This window comes from Sprattus sprattus, assembly GCF_963457725.1.
Source record: "Sprattus sprattus genome assembly, chromosome: 4".
Lineage (NCBI taxonomy): Eukaryota > Metazoa > Chordata > Actinopteri > Clupeiformes > Clupeidae > Sprattus > Sprattus sprattus.
This window is the reverse complement of record NC_137923.1, coordinates 3,542,429-3,562,028: the sequence shown is the minus strand read 5'-3', so window position 1 is coordinate 3,562,028 and position 19,600 is coordinate 3,542,429. Positions and strand designations below refer to the sequence as shown.

At 40.1% G+C, this 19,600-nt stretch overlaps 1 protein-coding gene across 1 annotated transcript in view; it reads left to right on the top strand.

Moving 5' to 3' along the window:
* Positions 1-461: 461 nt before the first annotated feature.
* pth1r (parathyroid hormone 1 receptor) overlaps positions 462-19,600 on the top strand; it is a gene marked incomplete at both ends in the record, with an annotated part of 49,297 nt that continues 30,158 nt past the window's right edge. The window contains one exon of the mRNA XM_080836920.1: positions 462-536. Coding sequence (XP_080693046.1) covers positions 462-536 — 75 coding nt within the window. The remainder of the gene's footprint in view (positions 537-19,600) is intronic.

Genomic DNA, 19,600 nt, shown 5'->3' with positions numbered 1-19,600 from the left:
GGGGTTGAGCTTAAAGAACTCAGCTTTATTATGTCATTTTTTTCTAGTTAAACTGAGGGGAAATTTAAAAGACCTAAATATAAAGTGCTGGTTTCACAAAGAATCATTTGAACTTCCTACCGCAGAACGAGAGACATAAATAGTTCAGACATGTGGATGTAATTTCTGAAAAAGCAGACAGATGCAGAGAAATAACACGAGAGCGGGCGAAAGACTATGAGCTCAGTTCGAACGTGGTAGACTACAACTCTGGAAAGAGACAGCGACAAGAGATTATATTTGTGATTTTACAAGTCAGCATCAATGATGTTACAGGGAAGCAGATGGTGGACAATGACGGACTCTTAGGCCATGTTCAAGTGGACGAACACGTAAGCGAAATCCCGTTAAAGCGACCGTCCGTCTACGTGAAGTTTATTTCTTGAGAGGACTCCTGGACGTTCCTTTGGGCGTGTGAAGGGATGGGATACACGCGGCTGGTCCACAGTCTGGGCATTCTCATCTGTGGCTCCGTCTTAACTGTTGTCTACGGTCTGGTAAGTTCTGTTCACTTTTCACTGAGAACTCACTATGTTTTCTGTCAGGGTTTGTAGTTTGTAAAATGACTCAACGGAGTAATGCAAATAGTTAGACATAACAGGGAACCATACATTGAAGAACACGTTTTGGGATTAACCTTTGAGTATTTACCATACATACAGCCAGGACAGTCTTGTTTCTTATGTAGGGTATGACATAATTGTTCAGCAATTATAATTCAGCAAGCTGGGCTTTAATATATAGACAAATGAAGAACCCTGTGTCCCATCCAGGGGCGGACTGGGGGGAAAAAGTGGCCCGGGAGTTACTGTCAGACCGGCCCACTCAATACACGGTGCGCGGCCCACTAAGTACACAGCGCGCTGCCCACTCAGTACACACCGCATTGCCCACTCAATGGATCGCACGTATCGGTCAGTGGCCTACTGGGAAAAATACCCATAGACTTAACCATATTTTGGTTGATTACAAAGAAATTACATCATATATGCTTGTTTTTTAATAACATTTGGATCCACCAATTTGCCTGGATGGACACATGGAATTAAATGATACTGGCTATTGTAACACTCCAAGGTAGGTATAGTTTGCAAGATGAATAGTATCAGATCAGATCAGATGGTTATCAGATCAGATGGTTATACGTATAACTACAAAGCCTATTGGTTAGTACACTCAAAGCGTATTAGATAAATATACTTGAAATTAGTGCTGTCAAACTATTACAATATTTAATCGCAATTTTTTGTCCATTATAAATGTCCCTTCATTTATTTTGTATCCATTTATCCATGTTTTATTCCAGAATCATCTATCTAGATAACATAAGTGTTGTGAAACGCAAGCTTTACTTGGCCAATTCAACACCTTTAGATAACATATTAACAATCTATATAACATATTAACATTGTTTATAATGTAAGTGTTGGTGTAACACAGTGATTTTAGCATAACAAACTAGCTGGTTAACTTATTTGACACAAGTTACAGTATTAGAAATGATAAGATTGCCCTATTTACAACTACCACCATGGATAGCTTGCTCATCGATTGTAAGCAAGTGACTACGGCTAACATGTTAAAATAGATAATCTCGATGTTGACAACAGCTTGCTTATTTTACCAGATCATAACCGTCTCAATTTAAGACATACCGTTAGCTAGGCTTGCTGTAGGGAATGTTACCTCATCTGTGAATAGCAAGCTAACATTTGTCAAGGTCAACGCCACATCTTACCTTATCACTGTCACCAGTCAGTGGTTTTCCAAATAAAATGTAGGCTAGAGTTGACATTTAATAACACCTAAAACTAAATCAGACTGACGGAAGAGATTGACAGAGGCAGCAGCAAGCTGTGCCTCATCCGTGTTAAGGGCTAGGGCTGACTGCACACGTCAATACGGTTGCGTGTCCTGGCTGGGCTTGTAAGAATCCCAGAATCCTCTAGGCCTACCTCAATCGGCACAGCTGAGAACACTTCGGCTGTGTAAGAACCAATTTTCAGGTGTTCATTAATAACATAGAGATATCAAAGTCCGTAAAACACATTTAAGAAGTAACGTAAAAAATATAAATAAAAAAAATAATCGAAAAATAGTCACCATAGGTGTGAAGACAGATTGTAAGTAGGAGTATACATTTCAGTCAGTGCTTCCAAATCCATGGATGTCTTAGAGAAAACTAGATTAATGTTGTCTTCAGAAGCTATGAAATATATTATACTGATATGCGCTGCGAGTGGGCCTGATGGCGGTGGGCCGGTTGATGATTATGATGGGCTGGTGTATTGGGCCATCGGCCCACCGGGGATATCCCCGGTATTCCCGATGGCCAGTCCGCCCCTGGTCCCATCTATTCGATTGCTCCTGGGTAATTAGGAAACACTGTTACATTGCGTTGCCTGATGCTGTCTTCTGTTCAAAGGAGACTAAAAGCACAGGTATTGACCAAGGCCATGTTCTCTATTAGCAGCAAAGCACTTCAGCATCACCACTGATATTGTATTCTAAATAACCTAATGATGGTTTAAATCGGAGTGCCTAGGGAAAGCTGACCCAGATCCATATATTAAGATCATAGATTGGTGCATCCTTTGATTATCACCAGGGAAGGACATATGCAGGTCTGAGTTTGTTCCAGTCTTGTTCTCCTCAAGTTGTTAGGACCTCATGAGGCAATTAACCAAACAATTTTGCAATATCTTTGCTGACAAAACAGGCATCTTAACCATGCAATCCAGTATTAGTTAAGATCTACTGTGTTCATGGTGATGTGAATGTGGAATGTTATGGTTGATGAGCTTGTTCAGTAGGCAATGAGGACACACATGCACAGTGAGCCATACATCCCCAGTGATGGAGGACATCAGGGATGTGTCACAGGGGTATTTCACTCTTGGCTGATGGGTGTGTGAATGATAGCAGCAAAACACAGGCATACCTTTTCGCCTACTTAATTGGAGTGGTTAATATCATTTTGTGTCTGTGAAGAAGGACGTTATTTTGATAGGTTTCAATGCATTCATCAAAATCCAACGGAGCTATTGTTATCGCTACTTAACTGACAGGCTTTTGTTGTCTGTTATTGTTCTCACACAGTGCTATTGTTTTTAATCTCAGGAGCCATCTGTTTCATAATGTTGTGCGCATTTTATATTGATGAAATGGGAGCTAATCATTCTGCCTGGGCCCTGACTTTTAATTCCAAGTCAATGTTTCTACCAAATGCATCACACCATTTATTATTTTTCAATATGGCATGCATAAAAGCCACATGAACAATCCAAACCAATAACCATACCTTATTCGTTAAACCAGTCATATAGTCTATGTAGTGTAGTCTGTGTAGCATAGTTGTGTAGTAGAAGAGAGAGTTGTAAGCATGCATACTGGTGATTTGGGTTCATTTCCCCCGCCGTGTCGACTCATTTATGAAACTGAAAGGCCAAAATTCCCTCTTCAGTATTTTGCCTTGAAAACACAACAACTTGTGGACTGTGCCCAACCCAGAAAACCCATGGCATCTCTGCAAACTGAGCAACACAGCGCTTATTTTCCGTGTAACCCATGACTTTTCACACCGTGTAGGAGCGTACCCTAATGAAGACTGCACTAAACTGTGCTTCATGCATCTGTTTGGTGGCAGCATTCTGACGTTAGTCCTTCAGCTCCCTCTGTCATTCCTGTATTGTCACCCTCATAGCGTGTTTGCAAGCAATTTTTTTTCTCATTGCTCTTGTACTTAAATATACCTGCACAATGTCTGTATTTTGTACTTTCTTTTTTTTATTTCGAAATGGTAATGATATACAGTAGTGTCATAATTCAGATTATCCTGCAGTGAGCGCAACAGAGCAAAGGCAATATGCTTAGTGACTCACCCTGTTCCCTCTGTCAGGGCAGTATTCTACTTCTGTGTGAACAGAATTTCTTCTGCTTAATGATTCAGTCTGTCTCCTAGATCCTTATAGGATCATTCTGTTCTCACTTTCCTGTACTAGAATAAGTCTGTAGATTTTAATTAATAATAATAATAAACATTCAGGTTTGAATGGTTTACATATACAGATCTAAACCCAGGATGACAATAGGTACCCTGAGCCCAGTGTTTGAGTTTCATAGGTCTTTCTTGTCAAGCCAGCTATAATTTTTACCGCAATTAAGTGAGAAAGTAGGTTAATGGGTGTAATCATTTAGCAAAATGCTTTTATTCCTTTGATATGTGTTGGTCCAACCATCTCTGTACAAAAGATATATTTGGATATTCATGCTGTCTACAGGTAATGTGATAATGACATGGTTCATGTGCTGATGTGATAATATAATCTTATGTATAATAGTCGTATGTATACCACACACACACACACACACATTCGCACGCGCGCACACACACACACACACACACACACACACACACACACACACACACACACACACACAGACATACGCACGCGCACACACACACACACACATACACACACACACACACACAGACATACGCACGCGCACACACACACACATATACACACACACACACACACAGACATACGCACGCGGCGCACGCACACACACACACACACACACACACACACACACACGCAAACACACACGCAAACATCTTTATGACCTGAATATTATGAATTCTAGTTGTTTGTTCTAAAGGCTTGTTATCAAATGCAGCTGTTTCACACCTTTTGAAAGGATATGTTGGCAATATTCTCAAGAGTTTATACATTAAGCATAGCGTGCATTACTGCAGGCTTTTATTTGTCTTATTGCTATGGTATCTGATGTCTGTCTGACACCTTTAATATTCATGAAGAGATGATTTGTATTATGAAATCCAGAGTTTGCAACAGGTACATTGTACAGAGGTGCAGGGGTTCAGTCAGAATACAGACTCTCTAAAAAGAGATTACATTGATTTTACAACACGTATTTACAGTGTTGTGATTTAGCCACCTTAATTTGCACATTAGTAACTATTATTGTATTGATATAGCTGTATGTGCCTTTGATCTATGATGCATGTATTGGATTGAGATTGTTTTATTGTCCAACCAGAGCCTAGACTTTTGTTACCGTGACAGCTTGACCCTTTGAAAAAAAAAAAAAAAAAACACTCTGATTGGCTTCCCGTGTGTGTGTGTGTGTGTTTGTGCTAACTGCTACACTTAAATTGTCATGATTGCAATCAGATTTGCATGCCTCGTAACACTGAAGACACTTCAGAGGACCTCTGTGTCAGCTGTACAGTAATCACCATCATGACAGTGCTCGAGCTGGAATTGCTTCTCTGTGCTTGGAACAAATGTCCATTTCTCTACAGTCATGTGCACACAACACACAGAAAAATAAATATTGTTGCAATAATCCAAATGATGAGATGAGATCACATAATGTCTCTAGCTCATCAAAACTAGAAAACCTTTTTGATAGTGACAACATGCCAAACATCTCTGTACTGCATACTATTTAGCCAATTACATTACACCTATTCATTTGGCAGAGACTTTTATTCAAAGCATCTTGCAAGCGAGGAACATCAATCAATCCTTTGAGTAAGCACTAATTACTTATTCTACCCAGTTTGGCAAAGTGCAAGGAGATCAGGCAAAGAAGTGCACAGTAAGGTCGGGTTAGGGTGTAATTTAATAATTTGTTTTCTATTATAATAATAACCTTTTATAAATGAACAGGAGAAACTCCCTAATCATGATGTTCACTGAGAACACATTCAAAAGGTTAACTTAGGGTATTGTCTGATATCAAACAGGAGTAATTCAGATTATTTTTAATGGGTTTAATGGATAATGATGGAGGAATGATAGAACTGTCCACAGGCGTCAGTCTTCCACATGCTTTCTGAGAAAAGGTCAGCGCCTTCATGTGCTTCGGGGGAATGTGTACGCCTCAAATTTCCTGGAATTAGTATGTAATGATGTCGGCATCAAAGAAGACCTGTTTCCACTGTGATTACAACCCTGTGGTTGAAATCTGTATTATCAAACAGACGTCTTCAACTGTGCCTTTCCAACGATGCCAGTTGACTGCAATGCAGCCTATACCTTCAACTGGCTGGTGGCTGGTTAGTTATTGACTTATCGCAGACTTTTGAGAAAGTTCATGACTCAGACTCCTAGTTGGCCTGTTAATAGTAGCAGCTTCAGTTTCATTGGCATGGCGTTGCTATACCATGGCTGTGTTTGACTAAGGAAAATGTTGTTTACTTGACTCCCGGTGACCTTTGGTTTTTTTCCCACATTTTTCCACCCAAAGACTCTGAAAGTGTGAGTAAGTCAATGCCAGTTTTACAGCAGGCTCTTTAGGTAACACAAAAACACAGATATCTTTAATGCAAAATGCTCTTTCTGTCAAAGGGGTGTTGGTATGATATTACTGTTAAACTATAGAACCTATTTTTAATTAACCAGGAGCAGAACATTTTTTTTGGTTTTCTCAGAGTGAAACAGCACTTACAAGTTAAACTGTATGACATTTAGCCAACATGCGTAATAACACCCCCCCTCCCCCCTTACACACACACACACACACACACACACACACACACACACACACGTCTTTTCTCTTTCTCTGTATGGTGTGAGGAGAGGTGGTGGATGGTTGTACATAGAAAGAACTTTGAAGGAGATTAAGTGAGGTAACAATAAAGAAAAGTACTCATGGACTGGAAAGCTTAACAGAACCTTAAAGAACTGCTGTAGCCATTCAGCACTTTGAAAGCGCCAACAATTGGTGGAGTGAGTGATAGTGGTCTGATGGACACACTATAAAAAAAGCATTAGCTGGTTGCTCTATCTTACCATTCGATCTGTTTAAGCTTCACAATTGGGCTTTCCACATGTGTGTGTTTGACAAGATTCAGAAGAGTCTCTCCATGCAGCAGTTTATAAAGAGCAAGGTTATCTCTGACAGTATCGCCGGTTAACCACGTTTCTTGACAGAGCTCAGGGGGAAAGTCTTTCAGAGACCTCCACCTCTTTGTGTTTCCCTCAAAGGACGTTACATGTGAACTGCTTCAAATGGTCGTCATGTTTGTGACAGAAGGTTGAATTCCCTCTTTTTGATATTGGTTTCTTCACAATACTTAGCTTGGTGCTCCCATGAAATCTATTTCTGATTCATTGTAATAGTCTATATATTTTATAGGAAAGCTAAAGTTTTTTTAAGAGAACATGGTGCTTTTTGTAACAAAACACTATTATTATTGTGTGGAAATAGAGAACTGTTCAACCAAAAGCACTTCAGAAAAAAAATCCCCTTGTGTCTTTGTTAGTGGTTCCGTATGAAGGAGTACCAGCAGACAGCTCTTTAAGTAACTGTGTCTGCAGATAAGTCTACGTTGCCTTGTCTCCTCTCCTAACTCTTGCCAATCAATCTTGTGGGCCACAAATTCCAAGAAGCTCTGCATTCCTTAACTCCGAGCCTGACTAAATTGCATTGACATGTGAAAGTTCTCAGCTATATAGCCTCCCTGTGTAAGGACCTTCCCCCAATGTGGGCATTTTAGGGAAAGATCAGTTCTATTTTTTGCATTAATCGAGCAATCTAAAATAATTGTCTACATAATGGGCCCATACTACTTTTTACTCTCTCAGTCACTTTGATTTATTTCTCAGATCAGAATAAAAATTCTCCAAACTATTTGCTGAAACCTCACATCATCTAGTCACTTGTGCATATCATAAAAGCAATTTGTCATTTCTAACATTTTGCAAATGCTTTTGCTTTTGCCTTTTGACAATCATCTGCTGTTTATTCCTACCCCCAAAAATGCTATCTATGCATTGTCTAAGTTCCATGTGAACAATCAAGGATTGAATGACAAGTAATTCAGCAAACATTCCAAAAAAGCAGTTGTGTCATTTTGAGTCAATCATATGCTTCATCAATTTCGGTGACATGGTATTTTTGGAATGTTCGCTAAATTGATCGTCATTCAATCCTTGATTGTTTACATGTGATTGATAAGGATTCATTCAATTCTTCCGAACACAAAAAATGAGCGTAAAACCTCATGGGCCACCAAGCCATAGTGGATGTGCCATGCCAGCATGAGGGAATGTCCAGTAACAGTCAGACAACAATGTGTTTAGTCATATCTTCACCATTGGGCTTACAGAATCTTACCTTCCTTGCGTAAAACCATCCACAGGAATCTCTTTTATAAGAGGGGTTTCGTAAGAAGCAGCATGTCAAATTACATGCTATATTTGAAAATGTGGGTCAGCATTAGGGAATGGTTTATTTGACTCAAAAGAATGCTGATTACTATTCTATGTATTTTACTCAGTACTTTATCAAATAGCAAAGTTCTTTTCTGAACGAAGGTGAAATGTGTTTAAGTGTATGTGTATTGGTTCTCAAACTATGTATGTGGAACGCAAGATTGTCCCATTGATTCTCAACCCATGAACTGCTATTAGTGAAAGAGACAAAGGTTAAAAGCAAATTTGGAAATAAAGAATACACTTTCAGGATATCATTTTATATTAACAACATGGCTAAGTATTGTTAATTTTCTTGAGAATGTTCACTTCTATTTTCAAAAACTGTAATGTCAGTCGTGCATTCTGTGTTATGCTATTTGTTTGGTCATTGGGGTGATATTGCTTTGCGTATGAGCGGCACTGAACTCTTGGCAGAGGCCTTATTGCAGTGAGCAGGGAGGATTTCTTAAAAGGACCTTTATTAGTTTCATTGCAAACCTCTGGGGCTTATGGGTTAGTAAGTATGCAGTTCACAGCTCCAGATTTTCCAGCGAGAGTAAGAAATCCTCTGTACAGGCAAAATACTAGCCAATTCAAATCCAGATAACAGCAACAACTTTGCCACAGAGCGAAATGGACTTTTTCAACACTGCTTTAACAACATGGACAGTCATTACAAACACACAAAACTCGTATTGGTTAACTAGATGGCAGGCTTTCCTTAAACATTGACAAGGATTTTCCAAATGCAAATTACTGTTTAAGCTAAACTTAATCAGAGTGTCAACAAGGACAGGTGAGAATCTGAGAGTCTTTATTTTTTTCTGTCTTTTTGTTTTTCACCTTCCATGGTCCTTGTGATAGCTGCCTCAGTGCAGTGCTTTCTCTTCACACGCTCCCTATAAAAGCGGGAGATTTCAGTGAGTGAGTCATTGACTGTGAACACCACCTCAGTGACGCTGTAGGAAAACACTGGGCCTCATTTATCCAGAGCAGCTCGAGCCTTCATGCCTGAACATTAATGTATGCAAGGACCACGCACTGTAAACGCATGCTATCAACTGCTTAGCGTTCATATTCCTGTACATGTTCGCCTATTGACATGGGGCTCTGCTCTTTCTCCGCTCCAGAAACCTCAGACATCTCTGGAAAGGATAAACACTAGCCTTAAAGGACTTCAGTGGCATTTTCTGACCTATCCGTAGAAAGCCCTATGTTGAAAGGCCATGAGCAGGACATGCATTAAAATGTATAGGTGCTCTTAGCCAGGGAATTTTGGATGAGGGCAGAAGTTGGCAGCATGTATTATTTATATATTGATATACTGTCGCAACATGGCCTTTGATACTACATTTTTTGGGTTAGTGCCAAGTAGGTACAACATTCAAAGTTTTTGTTTAGTAATGAACCATATTTATTAGGCCTATGCAATATTGTAGTACTAAATTGTTTAGTCTATGGCATCCATTTTCATAGACCACCCTTGAGAAGATGTTCTACTGATAGCAGTTATTGCACCAGAAATGAAATTGATTGCATGAGATTGCTTCATCCTTAGTCACTTTTTAATTGCCAATCACTCAGGAAACTCTTCATTACATTGCATTTGGCCTTTTTCTAAAATTCCAAGTTCAGAGGGCACAAAATGTGGTTTCCATCAGGAGGAATATTCAGAACAAGCGATTAGTGAGAAGTTTAAAAACTGCCGTTCACAATACAGTCATGGAATTTGCAAATTCAGGGACTTATTCAGAACCAAAGTGGTCTGTGCCGTCTACGAAACACCACACAGAGGGATGACAAAGATGAGGAGGAAAACTGTTCAGTCTCCAATGAGTTCCTCGCAGAATAGTGAGTTGACATTTGATCATAGAATTTGGCTTGAAATCGTACAAACCAGCGGAAAAAATCTCAGACTGGCTATAAGGATTAAATGTCTAGCCTTTGAAAAATATTGGGACACACCTACCATCCAGTAGCTCGCTGCTTGCTATTAAAGGCCCCGTCACCATGACGTTCTGGTCAACGTTCTATGACGTTAGATGAAACGTTGGTAATCGCCCATGGTCGCTGGTAAAGCGCCAGAAGAGCGTTGTGTGGACGCTGGTATCGTCGGTAATCGTCGGAGAACGCTGGTCCAAAAAAAAAGTTTTGAACATGCACAAAAGTTCTCATGGAGACCAGCGTTCTTCAACGTTTAATTTTAAACGCTGGAGAAAGTTGAAGAACACTTGTGAACATTTTACTAACGTTGCACGCGTTTGGCTTTCGTTAGTTAGTCGTTACCCTTGTGTTTCTTGGTTGTTAATAATCGTTTGCTTTGCAGTGAACAACTCACTGGTGACCTGTCAACGACCACTGAGCGGACCCCTAGCGCACGCAGAGTGTGACTTACGTCAAACGAACGTCATATGGCGTCCAATGAGCGTCATTTGACCGCCCATGCATGTAGGTATATAAAGCAATGCTTTTTAAGTAGCGTTCTTGTGTGTGTGAGTGCGTGCAATGTCTCTCGCTCTCTATCTCGCTCCTGCAGGGAAATGAGAGTAACGTCTCTGTCTTGCGCACTGTCAATCGGTAGGGCTGCAGTGCCAAAAACCAATGCGTAATCCGTGCATTGGAGTCCTTCATGCGCCCCAGCCACTGCAAGGCGCAGTGGTCTGTTTCAAGGATGAAATCTCTACCTGTTAAATAATATTTTAAACTGTCAAGTGCCCACTTGCCTGCCAGGCATTCCAGCTCAACAGCTGCGTACCTGGTCTCCCAAGGGAATAATTTCCGTCTTATATAAGGTGAGGGACCGCTCGGTCACCCCAGGTTATTGGGATATGGCAACTGAAGATAGTGGTGAAGAGGGAAAAAACACGGTGCACGAGAGGATGGTTTTTGTGCAATAATATATATATTTGTAGTTATTTGGCTTCAACACCAAACATACTGTATATACAAAACAAACTAACATAAATAAGTACTTAAACAGTACTCAGAAACAAGCTTACTAGTTATAAACAGCAATCCAAAAATATTCCACAAGTATTTTAATAGAATGTGCTTCACCTCACATCAAGCAAGTAGTTCTTCTCTACCTGCTTTCTTAATACATTGCTAAAGAAAGAGGCTTTGCATTCTTCTTACTTGCAGCGCTAGTAGAAGAAGCCCTCATCACACATTTTTTTCGTATGGTGTTCACTGTTCAGAACAACTGAATCCACTATGAGTTTCCAGCTCTTTTGTCTTACCATCCGGGCGACCATTAATGGCAAAACAGTTGATTTGCTGAAAGACGAATTGGAGCAGCACATGGCTGATCATAAGTTTTCAATGCAGGATGGTGCACCTTGCCATCAAGTTTGTGCCTGACCTCTTAAAGAAGAAGAATATCAAAGTCTGTGACTAGCGAGGAAACAGTAGTGAGCCCTTTATTATTTGTATAAGAGTATTTGAGCCCCATAGAGAATGTCTGGGTTGTTTTCATGTACAGAGCCAAATAGTGCATTGGATACACGTTTGTTTGGATACACAAAATCTCAGTTGAGTATTGAAAATGAATATTAAATGATTTGGTACAGTATTGATCAGTGTTTTCCAATATATAATCACCTGTCTGTATCGACCAGCAATGTTCAAACAGCACAATCACACCAGTCTGCCAGTGGTTGGACAAACAGTAATCCCCTGAGGTCACTGAAGCATCATTGGGTTCAGTACCCACTCCCAACTGAAAAAATAGAGGAATGTTCCTGCTGAGCGCTTTCTGACATGCTGAAAAAGAGCGTTCAATGGAGGAAATCGTGCAGATTGATAGCGCCTGAGAAGAGCATTTATGAAAGCCGTTGTGATTCCACTGTGGAAGTGAGCTGAGGTTAACATTTAGGGTTGCGCAAACAGGTACTTTTTAGGATGTGAAGGTGCAGGTTTTTTTTGGGGGGTTAAATGTTTAAACGCTATAGGCTATAAAATAGGCTAAATAAAAATAGGCTACTGCCGCCAAAGTTGGCCTTTTATTGGGTGCTGAATCTGTAAGAACTGGATGACCAAAGGGCCTTCATGTTGCCCGGAACATGCATCTAGACAAGAGAGGAAGCATTCACTTGTATTCACTGTTTTTAAAATACGGCTAGAACGAAAAAATACGCACATTCATATTCTTCATTTCAAATATGTTTCAGGAAAATGTAGCAGTTAGAATTATGTAAAAGGTCTGTCTCCTGCTGAACATGATTTCACGTGTGTCCGAAAACTGTGAACCTTTTCCTTGAGGCTTGATAGGTCACATTCTATTTTTGTTTCCCCCCCCATAGTAATGCCACTGGGCTTCATATGCAAATCAAGTGTTAGAGATGGAGTGGAAAAATCATCATATTTCTTTAGATCCGCAGAGAAATATGGTCTGTGCAAGTGGAATGTGATGGCATAAATCAACGAGGCCCCCTCTCTGTAATGGAGTTTAACCGAGAAAACATTGATCTGGGGCTAATTTTAAGCCCCACCGTATCTATTTGAGTGTTTGATTATTTTTTTTGTCCTGATCTATCACACCCTTCTATCCTATTCCACGCATAATGGTTTTTTTGTCAAAACAAGCTGAGAAATGGACTGGTGTTCTACCTCACACCGACAGTGAGCCAGAAGACACTTCATTTATGGACACATTGGGCTTGTGAAAAAAAAAGGCCTGACCTAGTTAACAATCACGACGTGTTTGACCTTCTCATCAAGGTCCACTCACAATGGACCTTTTTATAGGCTAATCAGTGGGGTTGGGATGTTTTGGGTAACGAGAGACACCTCTGGTAATTACACGACTCCTGATTATCTGCTAGTGGGCTGGCTAGGCCCCAACGTTTAAGCAGCCATAATCAGCTGCTCGTACACAAACGTTTTGCATGGCGGCAACAGTGCAGTCTTGCGGTAGGCCTTGTCTTTGGCACATGCTGTGGTAACTACTGATACTGAAAAAGCATTTTGAAGAAGAAAAAATATATATACTTGTATTATGCGAATAACTATTTATTCTGTCTATTAGGGTATCTGTCTCTTCAAGTACAACGCTGACAGTGGTGACATTGCGCTAGTGGTGTGTGTGATTGCGGCAAACAATCCTGCATGAGTTTGCCAGTTTTCTGTTAGTTCAGAGACTAGGCTTGAAGTGATGGCAGCAGCTTCAATTACTCCTGAACTCATTGACAAAGACATGGCAGCAGCTTCAGTAACTCCTGAACTCATTGACAAAGAGGGGGCCGCACTGGCATGTGGAGATATTTTAGCTAGAAAGTGGACGAAAAAAGACGAGCTCCAAAACTCAGCAGCGCCACTGTGCAAGCGCTGTTTCAGAGTGGGTCTCGCAAAGGGAGGCAACACATCAAACCTGACCAGACGTGTGTCGGAGAAACATCCTGATCTTTTCAGTGAATTCAAAGGCCAACAGGTGATAGTTGTCTAGTAAATACACCTGTTATATCCATGAAAGAAAGTGATTAGAGTGATCAAAAAGACTTTCTGCAGTTGTAATAAATATATTCGTACAAAGCACACATATGTGTGTAGTTCTAAAGTTGTGGTCCATTAATGTTACCCCATTTCCACTCACACTGAAAACCATTTATCGCATTTAACGGAACTAAACGGTAAAGTTGAGCAATTGATCTATTCCCTGGTGAGCAAGTAACATATATTAATATATAACGATATACTGTATATGACAATACTCTTCTCCCAAAGCTCCATTGTAAATACGAAACCCAAGATTCGAGAATGTTTACGGTTATCAAAAACATTTTCATCTTTTTTAGTTAGTACATTTAGATAGTTCACTGCAACTAGCATCGCTCTCTGCTCATTCTCCAGACTCTTCAGTACTTTCCTCATTGTGTGCAGCAGACGATGGTGTTTTGCACACTATGCGTTCTATTTTGCACACTAGCGCTCCTTCTCATGACCTCTTCCTCTCCATTCGACAACTCATTTTCTGAGGGGCAAAATCCCTGTTAGAGGTTGCATCAGTCGTTTGCAACCCGGTGGGAATACACAACTTGACCATTTTTTTTTATTCGTTTTTTCAATCTGTTATTTATTCTGTGTTGTTGTGATCTGATACATTAACTGATTTCGTTGGTGAAAGGGGCTCATGACGTCCTATATAAATAAAGGTGTCTGAGACGATCACTTACAGTAACTGCAGAGAGACTTTTCGATTTATGTGTATGCCCCAAGGTAGCAGGCAAGTCATCCCTACATCCCCTCCCTGCACCCACAACTGAAATGAATTCATATACACATGCATCTCTATACAACAGTCACAAATAGAATTTAATAGAGAGAGTTAAGACCATTGCCCAATTAATGTTTCATATATACTGTATATATATATCTAAGCAGTCTCATCAAAAATGTTTCTAGTTAAACATTTTTTGTATCCATGACAACACTTGTCATGAGAGTGTGAAAACAGTTTTTACAGAGCACCCTAGAGTGTTGTTTGGTGTTGCCTCTGATTGATCAGGACATGCAGAACAGACCCAATCTTTCTTGAATGGAGTACTCCAACAACTGCTTCCCTCCCATGCAGACTAGAGATGTATTGTCACTAAGCTGAATTATTCAGATGTGTGTTTTAGGAATTCAATCCATTATTGGCATACTCGGTCAAGGTAACACAAAAAAAATGCCTTAGAGGACTTCCTTGAATTTGAAAGGAGAGCTTTCTCTTGAATCCGGCTGTGTACCTTCAGTTTATCTTCTGAGTAGATAGGATGCAATGATCTAGGGGGAAAGCAGAGGACCTCTTGTTTATCTAATCTATGGAATCTCAAGTAGTTTCATTTATGGTCCAATTCCAATTTACTAACAAGTGCAATGGGATAGAGGGTGGGTGGGTGTCTTATTCTTATAAGTGGTACATTGCTGTTCTTCTATCTCTGTATCCTTCAGGTAGAATTCAATGATGGTTGATGTACTTAAAGTCATAAAAACTAATGAGGTCAGTAAACACTCAAGCAGCAATGCTACCAGATTCATTTGCAATTATTTTGAGTCCCGATTTGATATTCCCATGGGAAAGTAAGATGGCCCTTAAAAAAGTCTCTGGTATTGAACCCCCTCCTATAAAAGACACCCATAAAATGGACTATTTATCTGAATGTGCCAAGCGGTTATGAAAGTCTCAGCAGAAGTTATAGAATTATACCACCATTATATTTGACAAGCTTGAGTACCCTGCTTTGTGCTTTATTGAGGCTGGAGAGTTTTGACTTTGGTAATGGGTAGAGACAGTCAGTGTGGTTACATGGATTTGATTTACTGGCTTAGTCGGATTGAAATAGAATTGACTATTTCATGTAACCACCTTTATTTCGAATAATTGCGGTCCGACTACGAACCCATTGACACCCAGAGATAACTCGATCCGATTCGGGTGTTAATCGGACTACGCACGCAGCGGTGAATTGGACTATCAACTGGACTTCACGTCTTTGCGCATGCTTAACGTCCCGCTCATAGACATACAGTATATACATGCATCATATATGTCTATGATCATCGTTGCTAGACGCTCACTGTTCTTGTGCTCCCACATCTCATTCACTTTGAAATACTAAAACGAAATCTAAATGATCAAGACCATGCACCATTTTCTTTGCCCTCCTTTGCATATTTGTCAAACGCGATAAAAGATACTGCTCTGATCTATTCCCATTCCATACTGAATATTCTGTTTAGATCAAAGGTTTATTTTGACATACTTCAGATGATAGAACAGTTTAAATGAATGCAGAATCCTTCATTGAGAGGGCAAGCTGCATGTTGCTACATTGTCACTGAACTGGCCTTTTAAGGCCAATCCATAGTTCACAATCCAATGCCCTTTTTAGAAAAAAAATACAGGGAGAACACACACTAATGAAATTGCTAATGAGAACGTAAAAATGACTGAGGCGCTGTGTAAACTCTGGGCATTTGAAACTCCTAACTACAGTCACTACGATCAGTTAATCAGTAATATGTTGAACAAATGAAGGTTTTCCATCACAAATTCGTTTTTTGTCCTTTTCATAAGACATGAGCATGAACTGACCACTACAAATGAATGGACAGGGCGATGTGAGCATCTTTATTAGCGCTCTAGGTTAGTATGAAAATGTAAGAATAATAGAGATAAAAACACAATTGACTGAGTATCATATTTAGCAATAATTAGTTATGATTTAGGTGGAATTAATGTAGAGAGACAAACACAGTAACATTATGGCTCTACTTGGAATTATTATTTTGGGCCCATAAATTATGTCATTATAGGCTCACAAGGATGAAAATGAAATGTTAAATAATATTTGAACAACCGCGCGTTAGGTGTAAACTCATTTAGAGCGTTCACTTTTACCAGGAAGGATATCTTTGGCTCTGTGTGTTGCTGGCTGTCCACTAAAGATTGACAGTAGCATCTCCAGTCATCATTCATTTATGGTACTTGTCACATGACATCTTAAAAGAGAGAGCTTTCAGACATTTCCGGCCTTAGTTTGTTTGCAGAAATCCTCGCAACCTCTTACGGAAAGTCTTAAATATTGAATTAGTCCATTAGGGTTTTACCTGAAGTAGGTGGAAAAGAAAAATGGACAGTCGGTTCTTTAGACACCTACCTGCTTTTGGCGGTGGGGTCAAAGCGGTCACTTTGTGCTGTCTGATGGATTGTCTCTGAACTCAATTTCATATGTGCTAAACAATTTGCACATAGTGTCCTGGGAACAGAGCTCTGAACGACTACGTGTGGAATCGAAACGCAGTTGCATTTGTAGTGAATTGGAGTACTAGTGTATGGGCCCTTTGCATCATATTCAATTTCATTTAATTTCAATTTAACTTATATAGTGCCAAAACAATCAAATTGTCTCAAGGCACTTTACAGAGTCCAGGGTCTGAACCCCCTTAGAGCAAGCACAATGGCAACGGGCATGAAAAAAAAACTCCCTGTTAACAGGAAAAAACCTGAAGCAGAACCTCAGCTCATAAGGTGGAGCCCATCTGCTTGGAGCAAGCCAGGTAGAGATAGTAAAAGAAAGGGGGAGGGGGTTTAAGGCTTGTAAGGTTACTGTTACTAGGGTAAGGAATGGTACAGTAGATTGTGGCAATTATTTACATTGCAGGTAGATGCTTGGACAGAGTATGGGGTAGAACAAGTGCATGACAGTGTGGTGGAGGTGGGTAGGTGTAGGCTGAGGGTTTCTACACTAGGAGGGAAAGAAAGTGAGGGAGTAGAGTTTGCTGTCAACACGAGTATGTACTTAATGGATATGGTGATCAGCATTTGCAAGCAAAGGTCACGCTATAAGAGAGAGAACATTTAGTTAGTAGACAACAATTTGATAAACAAATGAGGAGATACATGTAGGTAAACAATTAACAGTACTTAATATGGCCACTTCCACTATTAGTATCAGTATTAGCATAGATGGAGAGGCTGCCTGGCCAGGTGTATTGGAATTTTGTTTGTGTGTAGTTACGGTTGACCGGATATCTTATCTCTGGCATACAGCGTCTTTTCGGAAAGGTCATGTTTCAGGCTGGTATTTTGTATAGCCGTGGGATGATTCCTAGCTTCACATGAACAACAATAAACAATTCCCATGTGTCGCTGGGTTATATGATGTTGATGATACTGGGTCCACGCTCTCACTCTAAGCTTTTTTTTTGCGTTTTAGGCTCCATTACAATAACCCGAGCTGAGAGCTGAACATCTGCAACATCTGAAAATAGAAAGCTCTTAAGCAACACTTTCAAAATGTATATGTAATCCTTAGTGAGGGCTCCAGATTATCACCCGGGTCTTAGAGGCTGACATGCTTTGTATGTTCTCCAAATAGATGTTAATATGTCATGTTGGTATTTAAAACTGTGGCCACTCCTCTCCCACCACCACTCCCAGTCTGCCAGATAAACCACCCCCCAAGGTCCATTAGGATATTATGAAACCATGGGTGTGGCCTGATGGTTATATAACCATTAGTAGTTTTTAATCTTTCTGTGAAAATTAAAATGCTGCTTTAGCTCCGTTCTGCTGAAGAAGAAAGCAAACATGCACTCTATATTCAAGTCTTTATATAACATGAGAAATAAATGCTCTCTTTTCAATTAGAGGCAACAACACTGGGAGAGGCCACTTTTGGCCCCCTGGTATGTGTGCTTACTAAGGCAACACACAATGTTTCCATACGAAACAAACTGCTGTTCTTCAGCCCTATCTGGCCTGGACAGGGTATAATTAGGAGCTGAATGCTGCTCTAAGTCAGAATGTGGTTTCGCAAGCATTTCCAAGGGACAACCAGTCTTGTGGTTTGTGGTTTTTATCATCAAATGCAAATTGCACAGTTGAAGAGGAGTGGCACTGACTCATAGAGTTTATAATATCCAGGAACCCGGTCCGCTAAAACATTCATGCGGTGTAATATGTCAAAAGTAACATATTCATGTTTTTTTCCAGATCGTGGACATGCCATTAAAAACAAGATTTGGTGGAGCTATAATTTACAAGATCCCCCCCCGCCCCCTCATTTTTTAAAAAGTAGAAAAAAATAAGGGGGAGCAAGCCCCATGGATAGCATTTTGAAAACAAGCCAACAACAAGGAAGTAAATGTTGGGCTATGGTGCAATGGAGGGTAAATGACCAGCTAAAGGAGAACATGAATAAATTAGGAAGTCATCACCATTCTGAAAATACAGTGGCCTTACAGTAAGAAATGTAAATATTAGTGGTGTATTATTTATCATCCTTGTGATGAAGTGTGATATGCAAAGGTAAGACTCACTTAATGCGGTTTACCTGAGGAAAATCCTCATTCAGTGTAATGTACACAGGCGAGTGAAGGACATTTTTCACGGGTACCCTGCAGCAGTTTGAGGATCCAATACAGAGGGACATTCAGGAGAAATACGATTCACGAAAGGATGCAACACTTCAATGTCAATGAATAGTTTTTTTCCTGCAATAAAAGTTATTTAATGTGCGGTTGCTGTATCCCTGAATGACCCAGCGGCCTAAGAGGCATGTAGAATTAGCTTAAGAAGGAGTATAAATTCCTCTCAGTGTGTTCAAAGCTCCCGGATCTGTACATAAACCTGACATCACAAAACAAGTCGTGCTTAAGAAAACTGCCAAACAAAAGAATTGACTGAGAAAGGCAACCATAGGCTGTCTACTGCGGTGCCTCTGAAATGTAATTACATGCCAAATTCAAAGTAGACAGAGCAAATAGGAGAGGGTATGGCATGACCTAGTAATATGCTTTCCTGTTTTGAGGACTTCTGGCACATTGTAAGTAGTTCACTAATCTTC